The sequence below is a fragment of the Brachycentrus maculatus genome, unplaced genomic scaffold (assembly GCF_059751285.1).
Source record: "Brachycentrus maculatus isolate JH-2025_06_01 unplaced genomic scaffold, ASM5975128v1 h1tg000293l, whole genome shotgun sequence".
NCBI classification, from domain to species: domain Eukaryota; kingdom Metazoa; phylum Arthropoda; class Insecta; order Trichoptera; family Brachycentridae; genus Brachycentrus; species Brachycentrus maculatus.
Genome location: NW_028281044.1, coordinates 1,600,035 through 1,617,704, shown reverse-complemented (window position 1 = coordinate 1,617,704; position 17,670 = coordinate 1,600,035). Strand labels below are relative to the sequence as shown.

At 32.4% G+C, this 17,670-nt stretch overlaps 1 protein-coding gene across 1 annotated transcript in view; it reads right to left on the bottom strand.

Moving 5' to 3' along the window:
• Positions 1-10,046: 10,046 nt before the first annotated feature.
• The window catches only part of p120ctn (adherens junction protein p120), a 45,882-nt gene continuing 38,258 nt past the window's right edge, over positions 10,047-17,670 (bottom strand). Inside the window, exon 18 of the mRNA XM_088267349.1 lies at positions 10,047-15,302. Within this exon, the coding sequence (XP_088123475.1) occupies positions 15,189-15,302 (114 nt within the window). The 3' untranslated portion in view covers positions 10,047-15,188. The remainder of the gene's footprint in view (positions 15,303-17,670) is intronic.

Genomic DNA, 17,670 nt, shown 5'->3' with positions numbered 1-17,670 from the left:
TATTTCAAATATTTACAATTAGTATTATGTATTTTGTTTTAAATTAGTAGACGATTAAAAATAGGTTGAAAATATGTTCAATTTACTGTATTTTTATTAAATTTAAATCAACAAAATTGTAATGATTTTCAATTTTAAGGAGATATAACATCTCCTTTGGTTTTTTTTTTAAATAAAATATTAAATTTTTTCAAATTATATTTTTATTTATTATTTTACGGAATAAATGTATATTGGCGGGCTTATTGCCAAAGAGTAATATCTTCGAACTAATAAATAAAAAAACAGACAAATGATACTGATCACGATTTGTAGCTTATACAACCATTTGAAAGCAGCGGGTGAAAATTAAAATAAATATATAATATTCAGAGTGACAGTATGGATGATCAAATTATTACCATACTGAATATGTATTAATGAAACTGTAAAATTTATGAGAAAAAGGAAGACAAAAGGAGTAGGATCAAGTGAAGAATTGGGAATGGGGATGTAAAGAAACCAAAGAAGTGATGATATGATAAACAGTTAGGGTTTCAAGAATATATATAATTTACGTATTTAATCAAACACTGATTTTTTTATCGTGACTAGCCAAAACAATTGTCACAAAATTGATTTGTTATGTTTTTTTTTAACAATAAAATACAACTTAAACTCAAAAAAACAGTGCTTGATTTAACATTTAATACATAAATTAAACGCCAAATCTATAAATATATATATACAGTTATACATTTTGAAAACAGGAAAAATATTATAAAATAGAAATGAATGAATTGTTTTTTGCAATATTAATTTGATTACAAATTTAATTCCTATTTTATTTTATCACTAATTAATTTATTACGACGCATCCAGCAGCAATAGGAAATCTACTTAAAACACAATTGTATATATTTCTACTTCGCTTGTATATCGTATATAATATAAATAAACAACTACTCTTATAAAGTTCTAGAAAACAGACACAACAAAAAAATATATGTGCAAAAATCAAGTAACTGCGTTAGAATTTGTATATTTACTTTAATTAGGGTACCCGATATTTTATTTAAACTTACATTATACAGTGAAATTCAACATACTATTTACAATTCGTAGCAGGTGTGTATAATAAGTTAGTCCATCTGAAAGTCTAACTACTTGCATCTTCTCAATCTAATTAAAAAGAAAATAACTATTACTTTTTCGGTTACCCTTTTGGGATAGTTTTCGTTACTTTTTCTCGGTTTATATTTCCTTCAGCTTAAGTGTTTGATGTCAAATTGTCAAATATATCGGTGTGCTGGAAATTTACTAGAGAAAATGGTGATTCAAGACGGATGAGGGCAGAATCGGGGTGAGGATCCGCTTGATTTCTTTTTCTTATATGAACTTTCAATAAACTGGTCAAACTTACAATGGATTTCTAAAATACCGCCACGACAACTTTTGGTTAACCATAAAGCGTGACCAAACGACTAAATGAAGGTTAAAAGGTGAACACAGCACAGATGACGCTGGTTAATTTACATTCCATCGCTCTCTTGGATAAATAATCGTACAAGAGACATTTATTTAAATGTATTACAATAATTATGATTTTAAAATATCATGGATTGGGAGAGCTTCAAACAAAGGTGTTTTAAGCCACATGGGAAAGAAAAAAAAGAGTACTCTGAGAGAAACATGTAAATATTATATTACAAGACAAATTGACAACATAGTAAGAAGGCAACATAGGAAGAAGGCGTGTGTCCTGGCTTGACAACTTGAGAGAGTGTTTCCACTGTAGCTCTAAGTCGCTGTTAAGAGTGGTTACTAAGTAAACATTGCCATGATGATTGCCAACCTTCAGCTTGGAGTGACATAGTAAGAAGAATAATCCAATATTATATTAAATTGCAATGCAAGAGTGGAAGGCAAACTCAGCATAGGAAGAAGATGTATATCCTGGCTTTTAACAATTTGAGAGAGTGGTTCCACTGTAGCACTGAGTCGCTGTTTAGAACGGCTAGACAAAGTATTGCCGTGATGATTGCCAACCTCCAACATGGATAAGCACAAATATGGATAGTGGTTAACACATTTGGCTAATATGTTGAGGTCCTGGGTTTGGTTCCTAGAGGGGCAAAATAAAATAAGTGTTTTTTCACTCTAATACTTATTTAATATTGTTCTGGACCGGTACTTGAGGCGCAGGACTGATCACCTTGCTTTCATATAATAAACCATCAAATTAACATTGCATCAATTTGATACAGTGCCCTATGCACCATTGGGTACAGATAAGTGTCTGTGGTGGTATATATATGTATATATGGTATATTTCAAAGATTATTTTGTGTTATTAATTTAATTATTATTTATTTAAATCAGTGATTTTACAATAGCAATTTGGAAAAAGATAAGAATAGGCTGAATGTGTTTGAGATGTTGACCTATAGAAGAATGCTCGGGATATCCCGGAGAGACCACATCTCCAACGACGAGGTATTACGATTAATCAAAGAAAGGAAGCACCTACTCGCGACTATCTCCAAGAGACGCGCCAAATGGTTCGGTCATGTTTTAAGACAAGAGGGTTTCCTCCACATAATAAAAGAGGGGACAATGAAGGGAATAAACGCCACAAGACGCCCACGCCGCGAATATCTAAGCGACTTATACGAGGATATGAGCTGCTCGACGTGTGAAGAGCTGAAGAGGGTTTCGGAAAATAGACTAGAATGGCGATGGAGATGCTATCTGTTGCTGCAGACCAATCTGCAGGATTGAGACCAGAGAGAGAGAATTTTTTTTAAATCAATACCTATTAAACAGTGAAAGAAGTAAACAGGAATAATACTGATTGACCATTTTCACAGTTCAATTATTTATATTTAAAGGAAAAAAAGGATCTCTCAACTAAATTTTCACAAAAATGTCAGTTGTGGCAGTTAGTCAGAGAGCGAGGACTTCTTTTATACAAGTATATTCTGGTTCAGACTTAAATCTGGGCAGTGTAATTGTCTAAGTACAATAACACATAAAATACACTCGTGATAATTGTACAAAAACCATATCAAAAGGTTTGTAATTTAAATATAAAAGTATAAAATTGTGTATTACAATGGATTGCACAGAGACTTACGAGATAATGTATGTATATGGTTGTACTTTCGGCAGTGGAAGTGTTTCCTATTTTATAAATAGGCACATTAATTTAATTTTAAATCAACGAGTTTTATTTTACTTTAAAAGCGTTACAACTTTTTAAGTGTGGTGTGGCATAGTAACACCATCATCTATTTTTATTATTCATTGTTTTGGTATTCATTTTGTGAAATAACATTATGATTTCAATACAAACATATCGTAGTCATACAGGAGAAAGTGACCAACTAACAAAACATAAAATGTTCAGGAGGCCATTTAAGTCACTTTTGCTTGGCAATAAAATAAAGATCAATGCAGTTAGTCATTTTTACCAAGTCAATATATTATACTTCCAAGTTTGAAATCCTTTGGGATTTTTTTAGGGCAATATTAAGCTAGTAAGATATCAAATAGTCAATGATCACGTTTTTGTTAAAAATGCACTTGGTCACTTTCTCCTGTATAACTACTATATATATAAGACCACTTTTGAGTTTATTAATTAATTTATACAAACACGACTATATTGTCATCTCAACATAGATGAAGAAGAATATAGAAGTCTGGGTTACGGGGCTTACAACCTGTCATAAGCTGGTACAAGTGATTTATTTATACACATGTAACATTCACCACTGTACCCATAATTGACAACCATGCTACTCAAATTTTGGAACTGATTTATAGTATGTATCCTATAATTGACACATTCTTTCATATGTGAGCTCTCAGCAGCATCTATGGTTGAGTTTATTAAGCTTTTTATTTAGCTGAAACCCTTATTAAATGTGTGAAAAATTCTTCCTGAATTATTTCACATACTAGGAGACGCCTTAAAACACGATTTAATTTTTTTATTAATAAATAAGATTAGTTTGATGAGAACATCTTTTTTTAAATTTAAAAAGAGAAATATTTGTTTTTATTTTATTTACACAAATATTTCAATTTCTTACTATTTCTGTGAGCCTAAGCGGCTCATTATTAGAAAAAGGTATCGAATAGTGGTAGAATGGGTTCAAACAGAGAAACTCTGAATCAAGAGTCCGCGACACTAACCACGGGACCACAACCCGACACAATCTGTAATCCTCAAAACTAGTCATGTATTAATAAACTCGAAAGTGTATATAAAACATTGTTTGCGGGAAACCCTTAAAAGCGTCTTTTACATACTGTTGAGAGCAGGAGATGCTCATAAGCATTCTATTTGCTTAGTTTTGGTAGAGCGCGAGATTTGGTAGAGCGCCAAAAATCATTGTACAGATGAGAATTGGGTTTGCGGTTACTTGTGATTAGTATACTGAGGGTCGGGTAGCAGATTGTCCGAGTATAATTAGGGTCGGGGTTGATGAAAAAACCGCCCGTCAACAATGTGCTACTAAACTCAAAGGTAGTCTTATTTTTATAATTTGATAATTTTTTTGTAATCACTTTTATTCAAATACACATTTTTTATTATAATTCGAGTGTTCATTTTGAATTATATACACATGAAAGCGTGAATAACACTACCGGCCTAAACATGCATTATTCCATAAAATATTATTTAAAATGGCTGACAGATTGTAATAACTTTAAATGCAATAATTATTCAATGTATACATTTATGTGAAAAGACATCTTGTAGGAGAAATTAATGTTACGTAATTTTTTTTAACTTAATTTGTATATTTGATTAAATCTGGTTAAAAAATTCCAGTTTCAAATCCTTATCGGTAAAAAACGGAAATACTAAAAAATTGGTCCATAGGTAGAAAAACGGATTAACACAAAGTCAATCTGTTGAAAAATCTTATGAGAATATTATTAATTAAATAAATAAATTTAAAAAATGTTGATAAAATATTATCCTTAATCGTACGTATATAACCATCAAGAATTATAAGAAATAAAAATGGGAGGAATGTGTTACACTAGTCGGATTATGATGTACAGAACCGACATTGCTAGATATAATTCAACAATATTTTTACTCTGATTCAGTACTCTATGCACTTTAACACGTTTATTAGGATATTAAAATATCTGTTTCTGAAACCCAATAATATATTTTAAGCAAAGAGTGTCTGGATTGCATTTTATTTTCCTAAGATAATTTTATAAAGATATTAACAATATCTATGCTTTCACCATTTTCTTTGGTTTTTTATTTGACGCTTGAAGATATTCACAACATTTTGAGTGTGTCCAAATACTTTGTGTCACTTTTTTTTATATCGCAATGTAGATGAACAAGAATATGGAAGTCTGGGTATTGACAGGTCACATGCCCGGTAAATCCCCAGACTTCCAGATTCTTTTTCATCTATGTTGAGATGTAAAAAACATGTTATTTTGAGTTTTCTTAAAATGTTTTAAATTCACCGTTTTAGCGCCGTTTTCTTCATGAAAATTACCAAAATGCTAAAAAAGTATGTATTTTTTAAAAAACTTTACTAGTCAGAAAAAAGGCGTCACTTCTCTGAAAAGACACCATCTCCAAAATTCCTTTAACATTATTTTTATTAGGTTTCATAAATCGATAATAAAACACAGAAATTTGAAAAAAGCGTGTTGAGTCTGTTTTTGAAACTGCGTCAATGTTTGTTGGCAGTTGCAAAAATTGCAATGTATTTTGAAGGCCATTTTCACTTTCATCGCATTCACTAATATCTTTATGATTCTTCTGCGATTCAGCAATTATATCAAACACAATTTGCGTCCACTATCCCCCTCATTGTCGCTGAATTGTTCCACCATTTTGTCATCTTGCATCGACACTCGACAGTCAAACATAAACTGATCGCGCCGCTGGCATTTTAGATAGAACTATCTAGAAGCGCGATCGCGTTGTTCGGCGCTAAAACGGTTAAAGTTCTCATAAATGTTTTGACAAAATAATCTCATTAAAAAATTGAATATATTTATCGGATATGATATTTTTCAATTTAAGAAAAAAAGCTGTTTTTTTCATATAAACTAATAATTTTCAAACTGTCTCGTCTAACGATCACAGACATAGAGAAGTGATAAAAAATTTGGATTTATTAATTATTTGTCACCGTAAGATCTTTTTTTCTATTTATTTGAAAATTTTAGTAGTTTTCAAAATATTTTTTAATTAATATTTTTTATATCGCTCACTCCTTTCAAGAACATCATAAATCAAAAATCGTAAATTTTGAGTTGTGCATGTTTTCGTAATACCCAGAAAATGTACTATATCCCAGCAAAAGCGGCATATTTTTAGCTTAATATTTACCCGCTACAGGGCAGAAAGTGTTATTTTTGCATTTTGAAGAAAAGGTATTGTTTAATTATTTTTTTAAATGTACTAAATATTTTTCAAATGGAGAAATAATATTCAGGTTTTACCTAAAAAGATCTATTACACAGTAAAAAGTTAAATAAGTGGCTTGATATTTATTTTTAATACATTGTATTTTATGTTTGAACTTTAAAAATGTTCTCCTGAAAAATCAAGTTTTTTGATTTATGATGTTCTTGAAAGGAGTGAGCGATATGTTCGAATCGTGTTGGTTATCAGGTACAATAAATAATAATAAAGGAAAAGGGGAAAAAATAATAAAATAAAACAAAATAAATCAAATAAAAAATCATTTATAATTTGCAAAAAATAATAAGAAATAATATAAAATATTACAATCTCTTAAATACTTTGATTACTTTGTAAAGGTCTCCAATTTAACAAAAATGAAAAACATCTTTAAACTATAACCATCCAAATCATTTCATATAAAAAAATATAATTACAATAAAGTTACTATGTATTCATAAATCCGATAAATAGTATGGCTAGCTGCGTTACACATTTTACAAAAAGGTATAAAAAAGCAACACTTTCATCACAAATTAGTCATTAAATTTACTTATTACTTCCTTGCTACCATTTCATTTATTTCATCGTTGCAAATAAATACCTGGGAATCACCGTTCCAAATGCATTTATACAAACGTGCAGTATTTTGTACTGCAAATCAAGCATAGTGAAATCTGGAATACACATACTGATAATAATAATAATAATAATATGTATATACAATGTTTTTTCTCTTTATGTTTTCAATTCTCTAAATCAATTATAAATATATACATGGAAAACATATTAAAAACATTTTACGAAAAATCTCGTAACTTTTGCTGCCTATTAAGTATTATTACGCGTAAAACTAATGGAGAGACGTAAATAATTTAATTTTTGTATTCAATAACTGCTTTCATTCTGAAATTATGTACTAAAATGGCCATTTGAGTTTGAAATATTTTTAACGCTTAAAATTGTTAATTATTTTTATAATTATATATCGTGATATTAACATACGCTTCAGAATTGAACATTTTATTTATTTTTTGCTTAAATACAATTGCTACTCGTGTCTGGTGTCTCACCCCAAATTGAACTTAACAAATCATATGAATAGTGCTAAATTTCTTTGTATTTTAATCTCTTGGGGCAATTTTTTTTTATATTCTTGTGATATCAATTGATGATATTACTAATAAAGGTAAAAATGGTTAAAAAAAAGCCCCAGAACCACTAGAATTGGCATGCAATTAAGAAGACCTTCAAGTGGTAGGTTAGTAGCTTGGTAGAGTGTTGAGAATATATATATATATATTTTAAAATTGTATACAATAATATTTTAAATGCAGAAATAAATTGATTCGTAGCAAGATACCGTGGCAAGTAACTTGTATTAATTTTTTGATTTATTTTATTGGCAAATAACATCATGGCAAGAATTTACATTCTTTTAATCTTAAAATATGTTGTTTAATATAAATTGTACTAAAGATTTGTAAACTTCTGCCTGCTTGCAAAATTTTAGGTCGTTACATCATAAGACAATTCAAATTCAGCAGTGAAATAAGTATATTAAGATTTAAAAAAAAAAACAAAAAAAATGTTTTATAAAGTAATAAAAAGTATACAATTGTGGGAAACTAGCATTTATATATTAGATTCGTGCAATATTGTAATAGTATAATAGACTTTGCTTGGGAAAAAGAAGTGTGTATGTCAAAATTGACACTTGACGACTTGAGTTTTAAAGAGCACATCAAAATGTATAAAATTCTAGCGTTACAAATGCCTGTGTTATCCAATAATGTATATAATATTATAAACGGTACATGTACAAAGCATACTTATTTTTTTTGTTATTTAAAAGCTTGAAAGGCAATGGTTAGTTGGATTCCACAAATTTTAGCGATAGAGTTGACGTACTGAGTGTCACTGGAGGCTAAAATGAATATACTCAACATCAGTTTAAACACAGTTTGCGAGAGATGCTTAAAAACCTCTTTAACATACTGTTGGTAGAGTGCGGGAGACGCTTATAAGCGTTCTATTTGCTTACTTTTGGTAGAGCACGAGATACTAAAAAACATTGTACAGATGTGAATTGAGTTTGCGGTTATTTGTGATTAGTATACTGAGGGTCGGGCGGCAGACTGTCTGAATATAATTAGAGGCAGGGTTGATGAAAAACCGCCCGACAACAATGTGTTAATAAGATACCGCATAACCAGGGCTGGGGACCGGTGGCTTTACAGCCACATACGGCCAATTTAAACAACAAAAACTTCACTTTTTAAACACATGTCGCAAATAAGGTTTTTGTGACATGTGTGGTCATGCGTGCGAGTTACTTTAAAAACAAATGCAAACAAATTTAAAAAAAAACTTATATTATGCATCCAAGTGATTTCTATATGATAAAGGTGTTTGCAAATGTGTTAGTTATGGAAGTTCATCGTGATTATAATTTTACGTATAAAATAAATATTGAAACACCCCGAAATAAACTCTTGTCATTTTAAGAACTTTTGAGTCGAAATTATTACATTGTAAACCATTTCACGGGTAAGCAATGGGATTTTACATAAAAAGGAGGCGAGATTAGCAGCCGTGTGAAACTAGCATTAGGACACACTCCGTAGAGTCTCATAGTAGGGTAGTATAGTACAGTGATTGTGGTGTTAGGTGTAGTTTAGGCCTAGTGGACAAGAATTATTTCCTCTATTATACTAAATAATTTGTTTACTTTAATAATAATTATGCATATAAAAACTTTACATATAAATAATATAAATCTCCCTAAATAACTAGTGATATATGTGTGTACGTTAAAGGCTATATGTGGATTGCTGAAATGTCATCGTTGACAAATCTAAATTGACAGTTTAAAAAAAAGGTAAATTATTTATTAAAAATAAAAAAATTAAGTAAACTGCATGAGAATTATTTTACGAAAGTAAAAAATATTGTAAGGGTTGCTGGATAATTTTTCTTCTTCTTCTTCTTCTAACCGTTATCCGCACCCAATGGTGCATAGGGCACTGCATCATATTGACACAGTGTTATCATTATACTTACATGAAGGCAAGGTGATCACCACCGCGCTTCAGGGACCAGTCCAGGGTAATATTAAATAAATATTCGTGTGTAAAATCACTAGTATTTATTTTCACCCCTCCCTGGGAATCGAACCCGGGACCTCCACCACGGTAGCTAAAAACGCTAACCATTACACCACGGAGGCGGACAATTTTGTTTTTAATAATGTAACTATGGTAAATATTTTACCATAAATTAGTTTGATTCATCTTATTTTTCAACAGAGGTTAAGATATTTCTTGGGAATAATAAAATAAAATAATTTCCATTGGACAACGAATGAACAACAAGCGAGTTTTAAGCGCCATCTGTTGAAATTCTTGCAAAAAATAAAGCTTAAGCCTTCACGTATGTGAAACCCCTTCCGGATTATTTCACGTAATAAAAAATTACAGTAAATATCTGGATACCTCACACATGCATAAAAAGTTTTGTAGATTAGATGGCATATGCAGTAAAGCACATGTAAATACGGCTGCAGTAATTGATTTTCCATAGAAAAAATTGCGATTAGAAAAAAATGTTAATGTTTTGCAAAATCGAATATCTAACATTAAAAAAAAAAACATAAAATGTCAATTTAGTTTACCAACAATTGTGTATTAACCCTAGATAACTAAACATTTGTCCACGCGACGACGCCCTTCTGGGTGCAAGTCAAGTGCACTTACTTCCCTGCACCCCGCACCCGCCAGGCTTTGTTTACAGAAAAGTGATTTATTGTTTAATGTCTCTTACATTCATTCCTAATGAACCAAACTTACGAGGGCCGACCCAAAAGTAACAATAAAAAGTAAATTTTACACACTTAATGAAATGATTTTTTTTTGAAAATTTACACACTTATGTACCATGTTATGAGCCGAAAAATAAAAAAAATTGGTTAAAAACGGTAATGTTTGGAAGTTTTTTTGACGTTTTTAGTCTTCCGATTTTTACGTTTCAGCGATTTTTTAAAAACAATTTTTTTTTAAACAAAAAAAAAAAAATATTAAAAACCTTTACTGACCCTCAAAATACTGTCCATTACTTGCAATGCACTTGTTCCAGCGTTTTTCCCATTGCCCAAAACAAGTAAAAAAACTCTGAAATACTGATTGATTTCAAAGCTTTGAGTGACTCTTCTTGAACTTCTTGAATTGTTTGAAATCTCCTTCCTTTCAATTGCCTTTTCATCCTAGGAAAAAGAAAAAATCACAAGGAACAAGATCTGGAGAGTAAGGAGGATGCTCTAAAAGCTTGAATTTGCAGTTTGCATTTGAAGCAGTTTCAGTATTTCTTGAGGTGATTTGCCTAGCAGGAAGCAGAATTTAATGTTTGCGCGCTGTTCCATTTGTTTACGTCAAAATTTCGCATAAACGTAAAAATCGGGAGACTAAAAACGTCAAAAAAACTTCCAAACATTACCGTTTTTAACCAATTTTTTTTTTCGGCTCATAACATGGTACATAAGTGTGTAAATTAAAAAAAAATCATTTAATTAAGTGTGTAAAATTTACTTTTTATTGTTACTTTTGGGTCGGCCCTCGTAAGTGTCATGTAACCAGTTATTATTTTTAATGAATACCTGACGAATGTTTAGTTACTATGTATATACAAATATAGTTTAGTTATCTATGTAGGGTTAAATATGTAAAAGTAAAGAAACAAAGTATAGCCGTAATAAATGTACTTATGAATGTTTATTCAATAATAATAATAATTATAAAATGTATCTTGTCCGCCTCCATAGTGTAATGGTCAGCACGCTCGGCTACCGTTCTGGAGGATCCGGGTTCGATTCCCAGGGGGGGTAAAATAAATATGAGTGATTTTTTCACTGTAATATTTATTCAATATTACCCTGGACCGGTACCTGAAGCGGAGGGCTGACCACCTTTCCTTCGTGTGTAAACGATCAAGATGACACTGCGTTTATATGACGCAGTGCCCTATGCACCATTGGGGTGCGGATAAGGGTTTTTTTATTATTATTTATTATATAAAATGCATTGTGGCAATAACAAAAAAAACAATACTGTATGGAAATTGCTGTTGTTAAAAGTTATCAAAATCGCCACGTCTTATTTTGCGGATGTATAAAAATTGATAAAATATATTGAAGTAAAAAAAAATTAACAGTTTACGACATCAATGGAATTCTAGAGAAAAAAACTTAAAATTCAGACTTTTGTTCCCTAATATTAAGATATAAATATGTATAATTGGTTATTTAAGTTTTTTTCAACTACTTTTTATACTGTTCAATTCAAGCTGCAATCGAGCTGTTTACTTGGTTAAAATAATATACCATGTTTCACAGTAGTAATATGTTAGAATTATTTTACTAATAATATTAATGTCTTGTGTAAAATTTAAAAGGAAAAATATTAGAGGTTTTCAACATTCAATTTAAGACTATTATAGGACCGTTCTGTTTCTAAATGCGTCATTTTTAAGACATTTTCACTAAGCCAAGCTAATACAGTCTAACTTGGATATAAGAGACCCCAAAGGACTAGGAAATTTTTCTCTTATAAAGTAAAATGAGGGGAATTTGAGCCAGCTCTCTTTTAACCTTTCCCTTATGGTAGGGACTGACCGGAGCCATTTCGTAACATCTTACGTTTCAACGCGAGCATTCGTATAGTCAGTACAGCGACCCGAGCTCTCCATCCATAGTTTCGGATGCTCGCCGCGAGCGATTTTACGACGTTACGTTACGACGAAATGCTCTGGTCCCTCCCTACCATTATGCTGCTAAAAACCGCAAGCACCGGTGATATGTATTTTGTACACCACATGAAAATGTGGGTTAAAAACTGAAAAAATGTGAATATTCCTAAATTTTGCTTTTATTGACCATAGTTGAAGTTGAAATATAACAATTTTATAATACATATTAGCTCTGGTAAGTATTTAAAAACGAGAAAAAAATACATTTCAAGTAGCCACAATAACTAACGTAGCGACGTGACCGCCGCGTACGACGGTCTGTGCACTACTAAACTTGCAACGGCATGCGCGTATACGCAAAGCAACGGTACACACGCACATAGAGAAACGTTTGTGTACTGGTGATTTTATCCCCGATTTTTTCACAAATTATTTATTTCCGTCGCTGCTAATGAATGAGTTTATATTATAATACTTTCATGTAATACATAATTATATTACGGAGGAATACAAAAATTCTGAGCCCGTATTTATTACATTTTAAAACGATATTCTCATTTTAAAAATCGAATTGTAGTCAATACATATCACCGGGAGGTGAAGGTTAAAGAGGTTTCACTTATGTCCAAGTCTCTTATAACCAGGTTCGACTGTATTGTGCCCCGTTTAAAGTGGCATCATGATACAATGGAGCCAATTTTCTTAGCCAATCCACCAAAACACTTATAACCTCCAGCTAAGTGGACTGGTATCCTAAATGCACTTGTATAAATCCGATTTAAAGTGTAAAGTTAACAATTAAATTTATGTATAAATAAACCATGCTTATCATATAACGGAATATAAAAAAAAATTATCTATGAATTTTTATAACAAAGATGATAAATTATACGGGGGAGAATATTTTCAATTATGAATATAACGTATCCTCCCATATTCATAATCATAGGGGTTCAGTTGCAAACAGATTTTCAGCTTTGTTCAATCGTAATTTCAGAAAGAAAAAAAAAGATTTATTATTTTAAAATCATTAATTTCTGGGTACAACCGACTGACGATTACGAATACAGGATCGAAAATAATATTTTTAAAAAAACATGATATTTATTTATTTATATAAATGGGTGCAAAATTTACGAATAAGTACAGTGGATAATATTTTTAATTTGAGCTAAAAATAGCTTGTGAGATCTTATGCCTTAATTTAAAAAAAAAAATTGCGAAAAATAATAAAAAATAAAACACTCTTTTTTAACCTTCAAGCGCTTACGCCTGTAGCTGAATTGAGGCATATTCGGTCGATACTGCAGATAAATATATGAGATAAAGTAGTTTTTTTCCCATTCTTTGCACCATTAAACGCTATACACCACTTTGAACGCAACGTCAAGTGATATTGCATCCATGGTGCTTTATTTTCTTATTTATTAATAGTTTTCTTCACTTTACAGTTGAAGTACAGTGGAACCTCTCATAATGAGCAATTCGCATAACAACAAAAAAAAGTTAAAAAGTTGCTCCCTTTACTAGTGACATCTCGCATGAGTTACAGAGATTGGGCAAGTCCCCTTGCTTCGGGACTTCCGCGCTAGTCAAAGAGAGGATTCCGGAACAAATTATGCTCATTATGAGAGGTTCCACCGTGTCTCCAATTATCTGCAGTTCAGTACCACGTAGAGTCCCAAAATTGGCCACACGCTCGAATAAAGCGATTTATCGATAATACATTTCATAAAAAATACGAACAGTTTGTTTAATACATAATTTCAACCCAACCCAAAATTGCTGCCGTCATAAAAAAATCTTTTTACAATAATAATAGTAATAATAATTGATGAAAAAATAAATCACAAAGCCAAACTGCTACTCAGTGTTAATAAATTCACTTAATATTAGGTCGTTAAAATTATTTTTATGTTCTTTCCTTTCTAATATAAACAAAACTGTGGTGTGCCCGTAGCTACATTTTTTCAATGTATTTTTTAAAATTTTACAATATACATGCACTTGAATTACCTTACAAATGGTACTTTCGTCTTAGCGATTAGCGGTGATAATAAAATCTACTTATCAATATGAGAGACATTGATGACGTTCAAATTGACAATTTTTTTCTAGCGAGGCGGAGTCAACATTTTACTCACTTTCTGCATATATTTTTTTTCTTCAAACCAACGAAATTTCATAACACTTTCCAAAACAAGTACACAAAACTAGCTATTAAAAAAAATCACATGTGATTTTTTAAATTCCCTCCGTTTGTCTTAAATGAGACACAACGCGTACATCATCATTTTCTCACTATATTTTCTATTTACTTTAAATACTAAGGGTTTAATTTATTAATTATAAAGCGTCGGGTTGTTTCCAGCGTTCATTTAACGTCGCGACATCGCAAAGACGCCATTTTGGTCAACGGATGTTAACCGAAACTAAGTCAAAGCCGGTTGACGCGTAACGGAGCGCGACTAAACGAAGGTTAAGTGTGACTCGGGCTTGCCGAACGCCGTGTTGGAGTTCCAATAGCAGACAGTCAAGGAAAATCACAATAGTCTGGAATTTGCACGTGAAACAATACACAAACGTCCAACGTCATAAATAATCAACACACTTAGGACGGGAAAGGTATTTCTACCCGTTCGGTCGATTGGTGCTTAAGGACGGGAAGGGTATTTCTTACCTTTTGCGCCGGCCTCGTTTCAAAGTCACAAAATAAGGAATTATTTAATGTTTTAATACAAATATTATGTATCAATCTCTTTGTTAAGGTCTAAACTATATGTACAGTTGTCAAGTCCCGTCGCCAGCGGTCCGTGGGCGTAAAAACACCCGTCCGAAATGTGTTTTGTGTTTTCAAATATACAATTAAAAAAATCCACTTATTTTTATGTTGAAGCAAGTGTCTTTCTAACAGTTGCCATCCTGACATCGCTGGCTGTCAGCGACGGGCGTAATACTTTTGTTTATTGTTCTTCAGAGCTCGGTTGGAATGGAACGCGATATCGCCAGACTAACGTCCGGGCTGCGAGGGGTTCTGGGGCGGCATTCCGGGGGGAAGCGCGCGTCCGTTGGGATTGCCAGCGTTCTCCGCGTAGTTCATATCCACCATCGGGATTTCATCTCCCTGAAAAAAAACATATTTTATTCGTCAACTAGCTGTACTCGGCCACGCGTTGCTGTAACTCAGTCAAATCGAAAAGAGAAAATCCACATTTCCAATTTTATTTGAAATCACAGTGCTCGTAAAGCAATGAAAGCATTAAAAAATCTATGAAACAACAATGCTTCTTCTTCTTCTTTTTGTACGTCCTAGGGATCTGATTGTGCCTCCGCATGTCGCTTTTGGGATGTTGATTCCCAGCTGTCTTTCCATCTTTTCGGAGGTCTGCCTGGGGGTCTGCGTCCTTCAGGGTTGCCTTGAAGGGCCACAACAATGCAATCAAAAATATTCAAAATGCTACGTTATTCCGGCTTACAAGAAGCACGCTATCCGCCATGAGCAGTATTTAGTATCGCGTGTGTTGTTGTTACTCTTAACAGATGGGCATGTCGTTACGATCAAAATATTTATTAAATTTAGTTTGATCAAATTTTTTTTCAAACCCTTATCCGCACCCCAATGGTGCATAGGGCACTGCATTATATAAACACAGTGTTATCTTGATCGTTAACACGAAGGAAAGGTGATCAACCCTCCGCTTCAGGTACCAGTCCAGGGTAATATTGAATAAATATTAGAGTGAAATACTCACTTATATTTATTTGACCCCCCCTGGGAATCGAACCCGGGACCTCCAGAACGGTAGCCGAGCGTGCTGACCATTACACTTCAGAGGCGGAATTTAGTTTTACTTGGCAAATACCACTTTTTAAAAAAAAATCTATTGTGATCTGTGTTTCTGTGCCTTCTGTATCATTTTCAAACACCGCATGTGACTAATACTGACCTTTTTAAAATTGACGCAATGTTTATCCAATCGTTTATTATATAAAGGCAAGATGATCAGTTCTGTATTACGCGTCTCTTGTTTGAAATGTACAGGGTATCAATATTTTGTATTTGCTCAGACACTTGTTTGAGTGACGATCTCCAAACGTTATTATTAGAACAAGGCAAAGAGTATGTGACAATAGTTAAAGGAAAAAAGTTATGAGGATTTAAGTTAACTAAGAGTAAATCTATGCATGAGGGTATTAAGCGTTCAAAGAAATCTCTAAATCTATGTATTTTTAGTTTCTTTACTTGGAGATTACATAATTTATTATGAATTCTAGTCTACAACATTTTGAGTGTGTCCAAATACTTGTTCACAAAATCTGGATTATCTCCAATTACAGGAGTTATTTTCATATTATTTTTTGACATCTCATCTAAGATGAAGAAGAATATGGAAGTCTGGGCATTTACGGGGCTGACGACCGTCATAGGCTGGTTTAAGTGATCACTTTACACACGTGTAACATTCACCAATTCAATGTGATTCAAGAACAAGGTTTCTAAATTGGTTCATATATATAGAACTTCCAAGAATTTGAGTAGTGTGGTTGTCAATAATGGGTAGAATTGGTGAATGTTACATGTGTGTAAAGTGATCACTTAAACCAGCCTATGACGGTCGTCAGCCCCGTAAATGCCCAGACTTCCATATTCTTCTTCATCTTTGATGAGATGTCAAAAAATAATATGATAATTCTAGTCTATGGTAAGAAAAATTAAATCCCGATGAATTTGTGTGGCGCCATAATGTAAAATACTACCTTAGGCACATTTCACACGATGTTGTTAAAATATAATAAAAAATTATAGTCTAGAGATTGCTGTGTTTACTTTTGATGCTCTTATATTTACTTATATGAAGCGCAGGAGTGATCATCACCTTGCCTTCATGAAGGAAATGATCGAGATAACACTGGATCACGATGCAGTGCCCTATGCACCATTGGGTGCGCGAAGATGTTAGAAGGGTTAGAAGATGATCAGTCCTGTGCTTCAGATGCAGTGCACCAGTGCAATAGGGTGTGGAAGAGTGTCAGTACATCATGTGTAGTAGTCGCATACGGTGTTTGAAAATGATGCGGAATGCATTGAAACAAGTGTCGCACTAGATTTAGAAACAGAAGTAGTGGTATTTACCAAGTAAAACATAAATAAAACATGAGTAAAACATGAAAACTGTCCGGGAGTGAGTTTCTGCGGACAAAACTGTATTTGGGAGTCAGTTTTTTTGCTATTTTTCTTTACTTTTTATAATTTTACATCATAGTCGATGATATAAGCAACATACTTTCTTTCATGTCCGCCTCCATAGTGTAGTGGTTAGCGCACTAAGCTACTATGCTGGAGGTCACGGGTTCGATTCCCAAGAGGGTCAAAATAAATATTAGTGATTTTTCAGTCTAATATTTATTTAATATGACCCTGGACTGGTACCTTAAGCGGAAGGCTGATCACCTTTCCTTCGTGTATTTAACGATCAAGATAACACTGCTTC